This window comes from Erpetoichthys calabaricus, chromosome 7 (genome assembly GCF_900747795.2).
Source record: "Erpetoichthys calabaricus chromosome 7, fErpCal1.3, whole genome shotgun sequence".
NCBI classification, from domain to species: domain Eukaryota; kingdom Metazoa; phylum Chordata; class Cladistia; order Polypteriformes; family Polypteridae; genus Erpetoichthys; species Erpetoichthys calabaricus.
In genome coordinates, this window is record NC_041400.2 from 199,253,349 (window position 1) to 199,270,832 (window position 17,484).

The 17,484-nt window shown below is 46.6% G+C and overlaps 1 protein-coding gene across 3 annotated transcripts; it reads right to left on the minus strand.

Moving 5' to 3' along the window:
• Nucleotides 1-363: 363 nt before the first annotated feature.
• Nucleotides 364-17,267, minus strand: LOC114655030 (caspase-6-like). Of its 3 annotated transcripts, XM_028805938.2 has the most exons (8): nucleotides 17,139-17,267; nucleotides 8,851-8,895; nucleotides 7,010-7,049; nucleotides 4,190-4,339; nucleotides 3,066-3,142; nucleotides 2,797-2,972; nucleotides 2,057-2,201; nucleotides 364-842 (listed from the first exon to the last, which is right to left on the minus strand). In XM_028805938.2, exons 1-8 carry the CDS (start codon nucleotides 17,167-17,169, stop codon nucleotides 604-606), a joined length of 903 nt encoding a protein of 300 aa, XP_028661771.1. In that variant the 5' UTR covers nucleotides 17,170-17,267; the 3' UTR covers nucleotides 364-603. The 3 variants fall into 3 exon arrangements, with proteins under 3 accessions (XP_028661771.1, XP_051785490.1, XP_051785489.1); XM_051929529.1 differs by lacking the exon at nucleotides 7,010-7,049 and having other exon boundaries at nucleotides 366-842; nucleotides 17,139-17,261; XM_051929530.1 differs by lacking the exons at nucleotides 7,010-7,049; nucleotides 17,139-17,267 and having other exon boundaries at nucleotides 365-842; nucleotides 8,851-9,010.
• Nucleotides 17,268-17,484: the final 217 nt, after the last annotated feature.

Below are 17,484 nucleotides of genomic sequence, written 5' to 3' on the forward strand. Positions count from 1 at the left end.
GGCGTCTTGTTTGTGGACCGGACGTTGTAAGCCCAGAACTGGACGACGTGAGGTGTGGATTACACAACACAAACTGTGGCTGATCAGTTGCTGGGCGTTTCTGATGTCTGAACAGGCGTCAATGGAGACCCCCAAACGCTTTCTTTTTTACTCTGCCATCAGTTACCGCTGACGTGGAGTAAGAAACTGCTGTCAAGTGTCCCCCAATCACAGGCTTTCACAGAGCGTGTCTTATATAGCGCCTTACCAGAGCCGTGACAGGACACAACAAGCGCAGCCATTCAGTTTGATTCAAGTTTAAATGGAAGGCACTGCAGGGACTCTGACAGAAAGTAAGCCTGCTGAATGAAAGCACCCAGCGAGTACCCGGGGGTCGCCCGTTCACATTTTATTTAAATTCCCAAAGAAAGCACAGAAAGGCTGTGTGGGGGCTGCCACAGACAGACAGACACAAAGTCGTTTCCCTTTTGATCCTCGAAGTGTCCAATCCCTCCGCTGCTTCCAGGACTCGAGTCCTATCAGCAGCCGCCATTTCCCAACAGACAGAAAATCCCCCTTCGTTTAAAAACGTGAAAGCCATTCGCCGGCCCCTGCGTCCTTTGCTTAGCTCGATTTCGGCCGAAAGTACATCTTCTTGGTCAACATTGAAGCAAAGCAGGGCACTTGCTTTTTGCCGACGGCGCTGCGGTCGGCACACCGGTCTACACATCTCGCAGCCACTTTCCGGTTGACAAGTGTTAAGATCTCCGTGAACTCCAGCGTGGTGCCAAACTTCTTGAGGGCGGCACACAAGTCCTGAATGTACCAGGAGCCGTTGACGGTCTCTCGGTGGGAATAGTAGCCTGAAAAAGAAGGAGGAGTCAGAGCTCAGCCTCAGCAGGTCACAGTTAACGGGGGACGATTTGGTAGTGAGGGTACATTTAAATGTCCCCAGCCGGCCACATCCTGCCCCAAATGGTACAGCACAGGGCCCCTCGAGTACTACAACGAAAGGACAGGCGCCTGCAACCAAAGGTTCTTCAGGGCTACTGGACGAATCTGCGTGCAAAGGCCATTGCCACCTCTCAAAGCCTGCATTTCATGTCTGCAAGTGCCAGTTCTATAAAAGGAATGCCATGTCAGAGTTGACACCAAGTGTGGCACCGTACCTGAAACCACGACTGACTACTAGAGCAGCTTTAGTAAAGCAATGCCAATTTGAACCCGAGCACAACGTGCAGCCACCTTACAGGCCTCCGAGATGAAGGAGAGCGATGGCGACTCAGGAGGGGCACTCAAAATGAGAGCGTGAGAGACCCCCAGTAACCAGGGCCAGGGTCCTGCACTGCTGCCACAGGGAGTGCTGAAGATTTGGAAGGTGACAGATTTAATTCAGTAGGACAGAGCCCTTGAGAATAGCAGATGAAGACTCAGATAAAGAATTCCAGATGCACCCTTGAACTTCGAGAAAAGTCTCATTTCCTGTTAAACAGGACACAGGCGGCCGTTCAGCCAAACGCTGACATTTCACTCTAGGGTGTAGAAGAGAAGCCCAGCGGTACAGGAAACACCCGTAGGGCACATCATGCCATTCAACGTCCCATCCCAGCCGAGTGATCGTCGCTTTACAGCTCTTAAAAGGGACAATCATGATGACAAAGTACACGGACCACTGAGAAGGTTCAAACAGAAACGAGAGAAGTCCTTTTCGATTTTTCCTATCAGAGACACCACAGCGGATCAGAGAAGCTCAGCTTTGACCCACAATACCCACCTTGGACTGGAGGCGGAGTTTAACTGGGTGGGTGGGCCAGTGAAGTCAATGACCAATGAGCCGCTACTGCTGAGGGGGCTGGGTGGTGGTCTTCAGCTGCTGAGCCAGTTCTCATATTAGAAAACTGGACTTAAGCCGCAGGAAGGAAGGCGCGACATGGATGACCCTCAAGCTGGGCTGGCCGATTGCAAACACAACTTGCACCTTGCTACGTACAACGACTGCCACGTGCGTCACATCTGCGGTCAGTGAATGTGTCCATTAGCTGCTCATGCCAGGCCAGAGCTACGCAGGCGCACTCACCTTCTGCCACAGAGTAGCACATGATGAAGTCTGCGCCAGCTGGCAGGGTGTACACGGCGCCAGCATCGGCCACCACTTCATTCGCCTGGCTGTCCACACTGTCCATTGGAACCACGGGCTCATCATGCTTGTCACCACGACAGGCCTGCACAAAGACACAAATGACACAGGGAAAGGTGGCCCATTTGTGACTGCAGTCACTTAAAGCTGGCCAAGGCTGAGAAAGGAGAACAAGGCCAGGATGTCACACAGTGCAACGCCATCTGTGTGGTCAGGTGGGCTACCCCTTGGACCTTAATTGACCATCTTAAGAGGTGTAGTAGAGCAGCAGGGCAAGTGTGAGAATTTCAGGAAACATTTGATGAAGGAGAGCTGGCTAAGTAAACAAACGTAATGGGCAGAGGGGTCTCCATGAGGGGTGTAAAAACAGCCCCTCACAAACTGGGTCTATGGCTATTCGGCTGTGAGGGGCACAAAGTCAGGACTGCAGTCGAGTGGAGGGTAACTGCCAGGTGCACCCTCAGCCTTCCACATGTCCACAGATAGCAACAAAAAGTCCCCAAGTGCCATACATGCACCATACAAGTGTAGACCTGCGAGGACACGCAGCACAGTCGTCACTATGGCTGGCTGATCCTGAAGTTCCTCGGCCCTCTTCAATGTGGCCCGTTGGCACAAATCCTTCTGGCAACAGACAGACAGGGGAGCTCTGGTTAGCAATGCTTTCTGGGAAGTCTTACCTGGATTATAAAAATCTTGGGCTTGCCAACTAGGCTCTTGCACTTGTCCCCCTTAAACTGGGTGGTCAGATCCTGAATTTTCACTTTGGCATCATAGGCGTACACGTGATCGTTTTCACCATGGCTCAAAAAGACGCACAAGAAGCAGTCTGCATTGCTGTGGTCCTCGGCAGCCGCTGCAGAATTTAAAACACAAAAACATCACATGACAGCAAAAAAGTCTGCCAGAGGCCCTCAGAGACGGCATTCACAGTCACATGACGTCTTACCGTCCATAATCTTGTTCCACATGTCCTCCACTTTCAGATCGTCATATGCCCGGACGTCAAAATTGAGCTCCGTCAGCCTGCCAACATTAAAGAGAAAGTGGGCCTACTGACAAGAAGAAGAGATGGTCACAAATGACAAGACAGACCACTGGCACAAGTACGCAAGGCCAGCTGCCCATGAACTGGACCTATAGAGAGTCACTGAATGCCTTGGGGACAACGACTGGCGGATTGCCCACTCTCATATTTTCTCACAAGGCCACCATCTACACTTGCACACCATGCAGTAGTGACGCCATGTTCAAGAGTCCTTGAAGCCGGACCTCCAATTGTAAACGTACGCCAAGCTGCAGGTTTAGCCGAATACTTTGTCAATGTCACCGAATGCTGGGGACAAGCAGGTAAAACGCACGCAGCGTAAGAGCAAAGAGTAAAATGAACGACCACCTAAATATTTGAACATCGTGCGTTTGTAAGCCTAAGAGTTCAAAGGAATTGAACGAAGCGAATGACCCAAAGGTGCAGCGCTGATCAGAGGGCAGAATGCCATCAGCTGGCGCGGGGCACTCATTCCATGCATAGCTCTTTAGAGAAGATGGATTTACAGATGACAGGACACTAGTCAGACAAAGTCCAACGGGTTTTACCTTAAAAAGCAGACGGACAGGAGACAGAGAGGCGTGTGTGTGTGTGTGTGTGTGTGCTCGCGCGAGAATTCATGTTCTGCTGAGCCAAACGGACAAACTGCGTGAAAACATTCAATGTGAAACTTCAGAGCAGGGCATCACTCACCACTGCACAGAATGAAATACAATGGCACAGTCGACGTAAGGACAACTTTAGTGTTGAAATGCAAGTCAACGAATATAAAAATCGACAAAAGACTACGATGGCCAGGGAATGCCTTCAGAGATGATGGGTTGGGGTTGACCGATGCCTCAGCCACTGCTTGGGTGGTGTGGTGCATCTGCTGGCATGACAACCTGAAAGGGGAGTTGGGGGCACACGCAACATCTTAAAAAAATATGGCATTCATATACTTTGACACGCTGCCATGGCAACTTCTGCACAGCAGGACGGTCACCTACCTGGATCAGACCCCGGACCCCAAACGACTTCCTTACCTTCTCATCAAGTTCTCCTTGTCTGCGTTTGTGCCGTTCCTATTGGGCATGGCCAAATACCAGAAGAAACGCTCTTGGTTAAAGATGAGAGCGATTCCACGCCGCTTATGGGTCATCCGATATTCTTCTGCAGGGTCGAACATGTTGCTTCTGTAAGACATTCATTTATAAGCACATCAAGTCTCCACTGCAACAATGGCAGCAGAATAAGAACATTAAAAATTAGGCAAACCCGAGAAAAGAGAGAGAGAGAAAAAATGACAGCCATGCTATTCTGATGCCAACACACCAAGGCCTCGGGGATAGCAAATCAGAGGGGCCATTTTAAATTCTAATTCACCCATTAGACGCTCAGTTGAGACTTTGTGCTACGATTCTCCTCATATGCCTTGATTAGCACAATTAGCGGTGCCAGCGCTCCTCTCTGGTGACACACGTTTGAACCCCAGCCAGTTCTCGTCTGCAGGTTTGTACCCAAATGTGGAGGGCAGCTCGACTGGCACATCTAAACTGACCCTGTATGAAAGAGTGTGTGGGTGCCCAACAGCACTCTGAACATCACTGCCAAAAGTTGTTCCTTCCTTGCCACAGAAGCCGTCACATCCAGACCCCCAGTAAAGTCGAATTTTGGGGCTTCAATCAGGAGTGCTTGCCAAAGAGTCAGGCTGGTGTGGTGGTTTATTGAGCGCCCCATCTTGTACTCCTGACCTACAAAGGCACAGGTGAAGGATCATCCAAAACCAAACAGCACTTCACGACACCCAGGTACAAAGGAGGACGACACATTTCATACTTGAAGGATTGGATTTTAAACACAGAGGTGCATTAAAAACCATCTGAAGATAAGGGAGAAAATACGTCATGTCCTCCCACCGTCTGGTGACCTCTCATAATGGGGGGTAACTCCAGTGCTCTCACAAGGCAATCACATTCAGCACACCAACACAGCTGGAGTCCCAACAATGGACAGCTGAATCTGAAGAGCTGTCAGTGTGTCCAGAGACAGAAGACACTTGGCTGCCAACACACTCATCTGACTGCAGGTCCTCACAAGTCCGCGTGGGTGGTGCTAGCACTGGCCCAAGGCAGTAAAGGTGAACAACTCAAACAGGCGCACCCGCCTCTACTTTAAGGGCTTTGGCTACACAGTGTTTTTAAAAAAAATACATGTTGTGTGGACAGCCAAGAAGCGGACACTCGGGCACAGATGGCACCAGCCAGAACCCAGAACTGTCCTTTCTTTTGACATTTTTTACTCAACCACTGCAGATTCCTCTTGATTTCCTACACTTTTGAAATCGACTCCACTGCTCCTGGACCACTTCAATGGTTGCCTCCAAGATTCTGTTTGCTTAGTGAAATGACATTGCCTGTTTGACTTTCTGGTATTCCATGCTGTGATCATGGAGGAGTAAATCTGGACGGCCTTCTCCTCTTCGTGTTTAACATACGGAGGTAAAATGAAGTGCGTGTTCCGCTTCACAGGTCTGTGGAGTGCCTTCATTGGATTTGGGAGAGCGTTAACAGGGCTGCCTACGATGGGATTATCGCGTTTCAAAAAGCATCAACCAACTGCAACATGTGCATAAAGCTGCTGCCGAAGCTCCGACTGCACCGTCTACCGGTGTGGTTTGGATTGAAGTTCAAAGGTCTCCGTCTCTCGATTTGCACATTACACTCCATCACATGATTCAAGTCTCACCACTTGGAGGTCACATGTCAACCCAACTGACCCAAAGTCAAGTCACCCGTCACCGAGTACGGGCTCAGAGCCCTGTGACAAAACCACAGCTAAAATACAAAAACCATACACAGAAACAGAAAGGAGAGTAAAGCAGCCCAATAAAAACAGAATTTAAATTCATCAACAAGCCAACTGTGCCAAGAAAATTCAATGAACATTACAACTGAAAAAAGGGCAGGAAAAAAAAAAAAAAAAACACGAAGAGACCAAGTCAGCCCGACATGAGTCCTGTCAACTCTACCAGACGTACTCCGGCCAGGCTGTCTGCCTACTCTACCGTATGTGGAGTGCAGCCTCTAACATTCATCAGCAGCCTGGCAGGACCCTCCAGCAGCATCCTCACAAGCAATGTTACAGTGCCAACACTTCCCAGAATACAACAGGGCAGACATCCATAGCAACTAAGACAAAGATAGCAACAGGTGACAGAGCAAGTTCCTCCTTCAAGGAGGAGGGTATGGGGAATGCCAGACATGCATGTGGGGATGTGCAGGGGTCCATGCTATGGCATCTAATCTGTGATTCATCTTTGCTTGTGTAACATGAAGCAGCAGAAGGGAAAGTCCAGAGAGGAACCAGCAACTGATGTGAAGGGAACGGATTCTGAAAAGACTCGACTCGTTACTCAGGAATCTGTTCAAGGGAACTGAAATGCAAGAGTTGGCAGCGCAAATACCAGCACTGACAAGAAGGGCTCAAGGGATGCTGGTTAAGGGGGAGGTTCATACAAATGCTGGAAAAATACAACAGCAGGGCTTAAGGGGACCCCACACATCCCACTGCAAACTCTCGAGGCTAACGTACAGTTGTACAGTGTGGGGCGACACGTGACATTCTGTACTCTGCATACTAGAAATCAGACACGGCACAATTGTCTGAAGCTGCACAAAGTTATAAACTGCTAGCTGAAGAGGAGCGAAGGCCAAACCGTTCTGTTGACCTCGCATCACTGAAATTTGTGAAGCACTCTAGAAAGTCTGAGGGCATGCTGGGCTCTTCTAAGGCTTTGGAGATATAATGAGCCGTTCACTAAAGTGAATAAACCTGCAGAGATCACAGTATCCCAAAGGTCTTACTGTATAAAGGAGTCTGTCTCCGTAACATTGTCGCCAGCACCTAAATCAAAAAAGAAAAAAAAAAAAATTCTGATCAAGAAAGTCTCACTTCAATTTTCAAAGCACCATTTTGTCATATAAACATAAAAATCACATTGCAAACTGCAGAAAGAGCCGCTTCTTCATTTCAAATTGGGCCTCTCCCTATAAGACGTGTCCTGTCAATCAGGCATCACGTCACACATCAAAAGGCAATGGCCTGTGGTGCCAGCCAAGGACGACTTCATTCTTTTTCAAATCCTGATTGCTACCTTTCAGAGTTAAAGGGGTTCCAGTCCAGCAGCATCAAGTGACAGGCACTCCACAGCTGGCCAGGTGAAAGTCAGTACATCTGGGATATGGGAAAGACACCTGGACTGGGATCTGAGCCGAGGACAGTGCAGATGTGAAGCAGCAGAAGTGCACCACCTGACTGCTGTACAACATACCACCCTGACCACTTCATGTAAATTTTATGGACATGGCGAAGCTCACATTCCCTCCCTCCAAACATTTTTCTTAATAAATAGCAAGGAAACACAAGGCCAGCGCTGGAATGGATGCTCTACCCTAAAATCCCTAGCCAGATACTTTGAAAAATGGAGGATAAATAACATCCAAGACAATAAATGTGTGTCGCACAATACATCAAAGGAGGCCTGACCACTCTACAAACAAAGGGTTAAATCAACAATCTAATCATAACAGACTTCGGGACAAAACACAACTCATGGTGGTCTTCAGTCCAAAGCACTGAAGGGTAGGTAAGAGTGCGATCTAAAAGGCCCAAGAGAAGTGCAAAACTACTTTATGGGGACCTGTGACCTCGTCCCACCTGTGGGTGGGATATGGACCAAGAGGGTTAGCCGAGACGTCTGAATGAGCATCTTTACAAATCGCTAGTTAAACAGTCAAGCAACAACATGTAGGACAAGTGAATAGTCCCAAGTTGCTGGGCAATGTCTGGAGTACAAGACCAGCTGGCTACGTGAATAAACTTAATACAGAAATTTAGGAAGGCTTCAGATTTGGACTGAGGACTGCTGGAAACACAAGTCACATGTCACGGAGTTTGAAGAAACAGAGAAAGGAAGAATTCTTGAAAAATGACATATGGAGAGATGGTTAGTCACTAAAGAGGATGAGCAATGAACACTAAGCAGGAACGGAGGATCACGCAACAGAACGACTAACCGTGGCAATGGACGGGTGGCTGTGCTCAAGGCAGCCCTGGACAGACCACTGCAGGGCCTGCTGACACAGACGAGCCAATCACCAATGACACAAACATCTTGGGGATGATGGGATTGGGGGGACGATGCAAACTGTGCACAGACACCACATGGGTGGGGAGTTTCAGCCAAGGGCAACAGATCCACAAAGCAGCAGTGGCAACCACAGCGCTGGCATGCTGTGCAAAGGACAATTGATAAATCCGAGTGACATGCGCACCTCTCATTCTAACTTGAAATGTCGCTGCTGTCAAGTGCAGCTTTCAGCCATTCGAACAATAACAGGATCATGTAACGGACATCAGTTTAATAGGGCAAGATTGTTGTATACTTTAAATCAAGACGGTCTTTGTCACGTACTAGAAAGACCTAAAGAAAGGCAGAAAGAAGAGATCAGCGTATGATGACGAATACTGAAACAGAGAGTCAATCATTAACGCTGTGCAGCATCTCTTATAGCAACTTCACTGCAAACTAAGCACTCCAACCCCACGGCTCTCGTATTCACTGCTTAAATGGCTGGCACAGTGAACTGCCACCAGAAAGCCCCAACTCCCCCCTACCCCCACCCCCCATAGCGCACAAACTCACCTTTGACTTTCTTCTCTATGGGCCGGCTGTCTTGCTCGCATTTACCTGGAGGTGTTAGCAAAGACACAAGGATTACAACTGAAGGCTCCACTTGCTAAGGGCTCGGCCCGAGGAGCCGTTTCTCATAACAACTGGCATCTGTACTTTAAACATAACCTTTGGCCAAGGAAATCCCAACAAGTGCGAGGGCTCTCAATGTTGGGTACAAGGAGGCTTTGCCAACCTTCAAATGTCATCTCATTGCTTAAGAAGAAAAAAAAAATTATAAAAATGAAGAACTTTATGATGGGAAGAAAAAAAAAAAACCCACCACCAATATATATTTGTGGATGAATGCAGTCCGATCACTCCGTCAACCACTTGAAGGCCTGCTGACAGACAACAACTCTGAGCAGTTAACGGTCAGGGAAGTGGGGCTGAAATGAGCACAACACAGAACTCTGCCTCCACTAAATGTCAGTGGTGCAGCAGGAAGTGCGGCTCACCGGAGAAGTTGAATTTGCTCTCGCATTGTCCTCTTTCTGCACGGCCCTTGGTGGTGGCCACTGAGGGTGCACAAACACGAGACACGTCAATAAGCACATGAAGAGCAGGTTTGAGCCTGTTTGTGATCTTAGTGGCACGCGGACCTTTCAAGTTTCAAAGTCAGAGTACATCACTGGAGTGTGCCCTTATGCTGATGGCACAGAAGAGGAGATTTCAAACAATACACTTTGCTTTTTTGGAAAAACATCTTTAAAACAACATCAAAAACAAGTAAGATCAGAAGTTGGCAGACTCAGAAATGACCGATAATCACATCATGACATACGGGACACTCCATGTCAAAACTACCGATGGACCAACCACTTTGGACTCAAAAAATTGTGGAAGAATGAGCAGTTGTACCCATGTTAGTCATGTTTGGATGTAAGAGCCATACTTCTAAGATGCAGCCAGTTTAGTATTTGGTCAGGTGGGGGGTTGTGTGTCAGTTTTATCCAGCATCATGTTTTTCCATCAGATTTCCAGAAGACCTTGTATGATCAAAGCAGCCCCCTGAAGGTGACTAAAACTACGTTCAGGCCTCGGACGCACACACACACAGTATTTGTAACCTACACAGACTTTGTTTTTTTCCCCTTATTCAGATAACTGTACAGACTTCCTGAAAAAGCAATAAACAGAAAAGTAACTACATCAGGGTTTGAACAGCAGACCTCTTAAATCCAAAAAATCATTTAGGATTCATTTTCCAGCGCACCCTAACGGCATTTGGGAATGTGAAGAGGAGGTTTACCCCCCCCCCCCCCCCCTTTATTGTACACTGCCCCTTCTTTCGCAAAACACAAATCTTAAATTTTCTTAAGCAAATCTTTCAGGTTTATTTTCCATCCTAAAACAGGATGAATGTGCCGTGTCAATAATGGTCATCACAGAGTTTTCAATCAGTAGTGTGGCAGGATGATGCGGTTGCAGATCTCCAAGACTGCTTTGAAATGACAGACTGGGACATTTTCAGAGAGGCTGCTATGAATGGTGACTCCATCAATCTGGAGGAGTACACAGACTCTGTGACTGGCTACATCTCCAAATGCATAGAGGATGTTACTGTTACCAAGGATGTTACCATAAGAGCCAACCAAAAGCCCTGGATGACAAGAGAAGTGCACAAGCTGCTCAAGATCACAAATGCAGCCTTCAGATCTGGAGACAAGGCTGTTCTCAGGATGACCAGCGTCAACCTGTCACACGCTATAATGAGAGCTACAGTGGGGCAAAAAAATATTTAATCAGCCACCAATTGTGCAAGTTCTCCCACTTAAAAAGATGAGAGAGGCCTGTAATTGTCATCATAGGTATACCTCAACTATGATAGACAAAATGAGAAAAAAAATCCAGAAAATCATTGTCTGATTTTTAAAGAATTTACTTGCAAATTATGGTGGAAAATAAGTATTTGGTCACCTACAAACAAGCAAGATTTCTGTCTCTCACAGACCTGTAAGTTCTTCTGTAAGAGGCTCCTCTGTCCTCCACTCGTTACCTGTATTAATGGCACCTGTTTGAACTTGTTATCAATACAAAAGACACCTGTCCACAACCTCAAACAGTCACACTCCAAACTCCACTATGGCCAAGACCAAAGAGCTGTCAAAGGACACCAGAAACAAAATTGTAGACCTGCCCCAGGCTGGGAAGACTGAATCTGCAATAGGTAAGCAGCTTGGTGTGAAGAAATCAACTGTGGGAGCAATTATTAGAAAATGGAAGACATACAAGACCACTGATAATCTCCCTCGATCTGGGGCTCCACGCAAGATCTCACCCCGTGGGGTCAAAATGATCACAAGAACAGTGAGCAAAAATCCCAGAACCACACGGGGGGACCTAGTGAATGACCTGCAGAGAGCTGGGACCAAAGTAACAAAGGCTACCATGATGAAAGAGCATACAGAGATGAGGTGGAACGGCTGTCCGCATGGTGTGAAGACAACAATCTATCTCTCAATGTCGACAAGACAAAGATAATCGTGGACTTCAGAAAATCACACCCTGTCCACATCCACTCAGCATCAACGGTTTAGATGTGGAGACTGTTAGGAGTACCAAGTTCCTCGGTGTGCACATGACTGAGGAACTTACGTGGACACATAACACCTCATCACTAATCAAGAAAGCCCAGCAGAGACTACACTTCCTGAGGCGGCTGAAGCGAGCACGTCTTCCTCCTTCCATCCTCACCATTTTCTACAGAGGCACCATTGAGAGTGTTCTGACCAGCTGTATCACGGTCTGGTATGGCAACTGCAACAAATCCGACCGCAAGCGCCTGCAAAAGGATAGTGAAGACAGCAGAGAACATTATTGGGGTGCCTCTCCCTACACTATAGGACATATTTTACAAATGCAGTGTCTGCAAGGCCTGCAGCATTGTGCAGGACCCCTTACATCCCTCACGTGGACTTTTCACACTTCTGCCACCCAAGAGAAGATACTGCAGCATCAAAGCCAGATCTGCCAGGCTGCAGGAGAGCTTTTACCCCCAAGCTGTTAGACTCCTTAACACCAGGCTGCCCCCTGGGACCTTCCACACAGCCGCAACCACCTCTAAAAGCAGAACTTTTATACATGCGATCCACTGTCCTGTGAAGACGAGTGTGCAGGTAGAAAAGAACTGAAAATCTCCTACTGACCCTTAAGTATTTTGACATTCTGGATATCCTGCTGTGAAACATTCTGACCGGTCATTGTTTACACAGGTCTTAAACAACTATTATCATACCCTGATAATTTCTCTATTCTCTATTCATTTATTTATTATATTACATATCTTACACATTGATATTGCTGCTACTTCTTTGTCTTGTCTTTGCACAATGTCTTGTTTGTGTTTTAAATTTTAATTCTAATTTTTAAATTATTATTTGCACGTCATGTTGTTACACTGTGGACCCTGAGCTTCGCAATTTCGTCTATCTGTATACTTGTATATGGTTGAGATGACAATAAAGTTCACTTTGACTTTTTGACAGTAAGTCTTTTTCATATCAAATGACTATGTCTGGTCTCCTGTTGCTGAAGACAGAATGTGATACTCGATGGCCAAGAGTACCAGGTACTCGAGGATACCCCCGTGTAGGGCGCCTACAATGCCCACTAGGAGGCTACACTACCATTTTGATCTCAAAAACAAAGATGCTCTAAACTGTGCACTTGGGCTGAAATAGAAATGAAATGGGTCACAATATCAGGAAGTGATGTGTTGAATGATAAATCAAGCAGCAGCTGCTGCCCAGGTCTTGTGCTTAACGTGCCTTTGCAGATTTATTTATTTTTTCCCTCATTAATCCCATACCTAAATTAGTGATGAAGAATTTGAGGATTACCATTACTGACAATTGGTGAATGTAACCCGAGTTTAGAATGGAAAATAAAAACAAGAGTCACATAAGTAAAGTAAGACTTGTTTTGGAAAAAGAAGGGACCATGTAGGATACAGGAAAAATGACTTTAAAAATGTCTGGACATTCCCACAATGCATTAAGCAGGTCTGAAGATCAGACCCAAAGTGACTGTTTCACATTTGAGAGATTTGCAGTTTCTAGTTTGTTCAGAACCTTTCAAAGAGCCTTGTGTGGCTATCTAAACATGGAAGACATCTCAGCAGGCTGCGTCAGTCACAAGTCTGCTTTCTGAAAGCCTAAACAGGCCAAAGCCAAAAACACAAAATATTGCCTTGTAAATATTATAAATACTGTATTGTAAAAACACAAAATATTGTCATCTTCTACTTCTGAAGGTCTGCTCTTACCAAGTGGTGCCACCTGGACCAAACATTTTGATTTTGTTACATACTATACCTGTAAAAGTACCAGTATGCACAATGTGAGCCTGCTAGCTGCTTTAGTTCTTGTGAAATTGATGAAAAAATAAAGCTGTGTCATCAAAACACTTTGACAGGGTGTCTCCTGGATGACGTGGGTTCACCTGGGATTTTTTTCAGACTGAAACGCATGGGATTTTTGGAAAAATCAGCCGATTTGACATGGAATGACCATAAGCATGTATAAATTCAGGGAGAACAGCAGTGAAGGCACTGTATTCACACCAACTTACCTTGCTGATGCCTTTAATAATAATAATAATAATAATACATTTTATTTATCAAAGGTGACTTACAACAATTGGTTTCATTTCTTTTGTTTTTCCAGTTGTAGCACAGAGCAGTGAAATGACCTGCTCAGGGTCACATGGTGTCAGTAGTGGGATTTAAACCCACAACCTCAGAGCTTAAAGTCCAAAGCCTTGAGCCGTTTGGGCAGGCACTTAGTGGCAAAGTCCTGGTGGAGATGGCAGCCAGTGTTCTGCCGGACATATGCGCTATGTTAGGCTACGTCAGGAGCCCAAGCTGCTCTGGTGTGAGTGTGCGCGTGTGAACCCAGGTATGATCTGAGGTTGGCCATTCTCTTCAAATTCCCGATCTGCTTTACAACTGAGGTCACCTGAGCACCAGTTGTGAGAAATGACATGAAACACTAGACGTTGTTACTGGCAGTAACTGAGCAACTGCTGAACTTAACAGGCCCCAGTCATTAAATATTTACAGCACAAACACGGCCACTCATATACACTTCTATGGATCAATACAATGACCTACAAACTTCAAAATCTGACCACAGTCACAATAACAGGTGACATCATATACAATCTGGTCAAGGCTCCCTGACAAAGTAGCCAGGTTCAATCAGGTCCTTCAAAACAATCAAGAGAGAGCAGACCCCCACTGGACCCCAGAATCCTCAGCAGTTACAGAACAGGATGGTCTGTTGTCACATCAACATCCGCCGACGCCCAGAGGTGTACAGCAGCAGTTCACTCACTTCAGCGTGCCTGCTCAGTTCTACTGTCAGTTTAATTCGGACATCAAGGCCATATTAGTAACATTCATTTGCCAAACTAAGAGCAGTACAGGCCTGTGCCCTTTGCACTTTAAAATAATGTCAGCCTGTAGTGTGTGATCTTGTTAAAAACCCAACTGTGACCTTGTTCTACATATTGCAGTAATAGGTGCAGATGAAAAGCGAACAAGAGTGATGCCGAGCTACAGAAACACAATGATTAATATTCATTAAAGTCATCCATAGCAAGCACTCAGTCAGCCTTGAGGGCCTCACTCTTGTCCAGGCTGGCACTCTCTCCTCAGTACCACAATGCCTTTTAAAATTAAATACGAGGCACAACTTTGGGCTTCAATTATTTAATAGTAATCATCCACATAATACATTTTATTCATTCAGTTAACCAGAGTAGCGACACAAGGTTTATTTAGCTTGGTTTCTTTTATTGACAGCCAGGACATGATGATGCCAGTTACGCCCTGTGTACTGGTGATATAACTGACGAAGATAATAAAAATAAAATTCAGGAAGTTGAGAGTTTTTATGGATGATGCAGCCATGTCAGGTAAAATGTACGGTCAAACGGCTAGATGTCCATTTTTAAAATAATGTAAACATTTTAGATTTTCTGCTCAAGTTTTAACCTGCCTTCTCAATTTATTTATTGGATTTCATTCCTGTCAGTTATTGGATAAAACTGACAAGGCCAATTCCATATTTTCTTGTGTAAACCTAAATAAATATAAACCTTGGCCTATTTTAAATGCGTCAGTTTTATCTGGTTTGTTCCATATGAAATGACTGATCACTTTCACATCCACATCATAGACCATAAAAGACACGGATTTCTTAGAAATTTCTTCTGAAATAATAAACTTTCCTTAATCACATTTTAGTTCATCCGAGCAGCCACAAAATTGGACAGAAAAAAAAAAGTGAACTTGTGTGTGCATTTATCAGAAACAAACATTTTGATGAGAATTGGTGAGTGCATCGAGCAGCAAAAATCCTCTGTCACTAGGTGAGGGCAAACATCAAAGAAGCCTTTATATAGTGCCTTACAATAACAAACCTCATTCTAAAGCACAAAGTCAGCTCAGCGGCCCTTTGAAGAGCCGCAGTGGAGAAGATTAAGGCCTGGCTTGGGCGTATCAGAGGTAGGAAACACCACATGAATCCTTGTGGTTTACACGTCAAGTCCTCCACCACTAAACCCCACAGACTCCTGCTAAGCATGCGGACAACCACACGTGTGATGTGCACTTCAGCTGTTTAGGCAGCGGGCCATACAAGTCGTGTCTACACGTTGCTGTTTTACAGTCAAAAGCCATGACGAGTTCCAACAAGTGCGGTGAGCCTGTGCGAGTGTCTCATGAAATGCAACGCAGCAACTTACTGACTGCAAGGCAGGAACGGCCCTGAGTGGCACACATTCACAGAGCTACAGATTCAACAGCAAGCAAACTCTCAGAGTAAAAAATCCCTGGAGAAAACGGACCCACAGGCCAGGGGGCAACATGCAGACGCCAGAAAAACCACAAGTGAAACAAACCCAGCATCGAGAAGCGGTGCCAGGCAGGCGCACCAAGACCTGTGCCAGCCTCTTTACCAAACACCAAAGCGATTACTGTTAGTCTGCTCTACAGGTCTGTGGCAGCCATAAAAATGTGTGCTCTTGTGGACTGGTATTCCACCCAGGCTTGGTTCTTATATTTGAAACCAAAGCTGCAGGAACGGTTGGCCCCCGAGAGTCTGATAACATAATAATGGATAACACGGACCACACAAGTTTCAACATGCACCGTGTTAAACAAACTGCCAGAGTCCTTTTCTGGCAAATCCTGGTCACTGGACAGGGCTTTTTAAATATCACAGACGTCGCTAAAATCGTCGTAAAGTGTCATTTGATGTAGTGGGGTTAAAGGCTTGAACTTCAAACCCTGAGGCTCAAATCCCACCACTGTGTCACCCTGAGCAACTCACTTCACCTGCCTGTCCTGCAACTGGAGGACACAACAGAAACGTAAACAAGTGTATGTCAAATGCTGTTAGTCGCCTTGGATAGACGACATAAATAATAAGAGCAGCATTAGTTCAGCCCACGACACACGTCGGCAGTCCGGACTCCGCTTTCTTGATGTCCAACGTGGATTATCATTTGTCACAAACTCGTTACCGAGAACATGAAAAGGAAACTGCCAGCGAATGAGCTCCAATACCCGCTGTGAAGCTCCATCGCCGCGCCCCAATTCCCCTACCGGACTCGTCCAACAAGTTTCCTCTGATGCCCTGACTCGGACCAGTCTGGCTGGGTCCACCGCCACCAGCTCTCCTCTTCTTCTTCCTCCTCCTCCTCAAGGCGACAGTCACGTGACACACCCCATTCCTTTCGATGCGTTTGGTGGCCAGAGGGCAAAATCAGGTGCGGAAAAGAAAATGAAAAACCAAACGCAAATTCGTCCTTTGGAACCATAAAGGGACGAGTAACACGTCACGGTTATAAATGCGTACGATGGCAAGAAGTGCACCTCGGCGACACAAACGCTAAACTACAACTGCCTTTATATGGAAGGAAGGAAGGAAGGCGCACTAAACGCCGACAAAAGTTCCAAAACACTCGGAGCCTGACGCGGCACACCACACGTCCACGTCCTCTCCACGTGAAGTGTCGACGAGAGGCGGAATCTCCGCCGGTCACACTACACGAGAGCCGCTGACCCCCGCCAGGCTTTCACTTGGGAATGGAAGCTGAGCCCGCCAGGGGACATATGAGCGAGCCGAAATGATTTATTACAAAATCCGCGGGCACGTCACGTGATGTTTCTTTTAAATGGACTTTAAGCACCACAGACAAAAAGCAGCGCTTCCCTAAAGAACCTCATCTTTTCACGGCGTTATAGCACTTACCTGCCAATTGTTGCTTGCTTTTACTTGCCATGCTGCAGCAGCACGAAACTCTGAAGTCGCCCAAAGCGCTTCGACGTTCGGCAATAAAAGCGACTCGGCACGAGACGGAAATTCTGGCCCAATGAGGCGATTGGCTAAGAGTGAGCGGGGGCGGGGACAAGCGCGTCAATCACTACGGCCGCGCCTAGCGCGCTTTGAACTGCCAGCGTCTCTGACTTGGCGCGGAGGCTCTTGGGTTCTTCCCGGGCTCGTGCGCGTGCGGTACCGGCAGAGTGCGCTTTTCGAATGAGCCGAGCGCCCGACATTAAGTGTAATTTACGGAAGAGGTGACAAACAGTAAAATGAC

Excerpts from the sequence above, each read along its gene's own strand:
- LOC114655030 (XM_028805938.2), bottom strand. The coding sequence starts at position 17,169 with ATGGCAAGTAAAAGCAAGCAACAATTGGCAG. Across the intron at positions 3,143-4,189 it reads AAGGAGAACTTGATGAGAAG|GCTGACGGAGCTCAATTTTG; the intron begins GTAAGGAAGTCG and ends TAATGTTGGCAG. Across the intron at positions 843-2,056 it reads GTGCTACTCTGTGGCAGAAG|GCTACTATTCCCACCGAGAG; the intron begins GTGAGTGCGCCT and ends CTTCTTTTTCAG.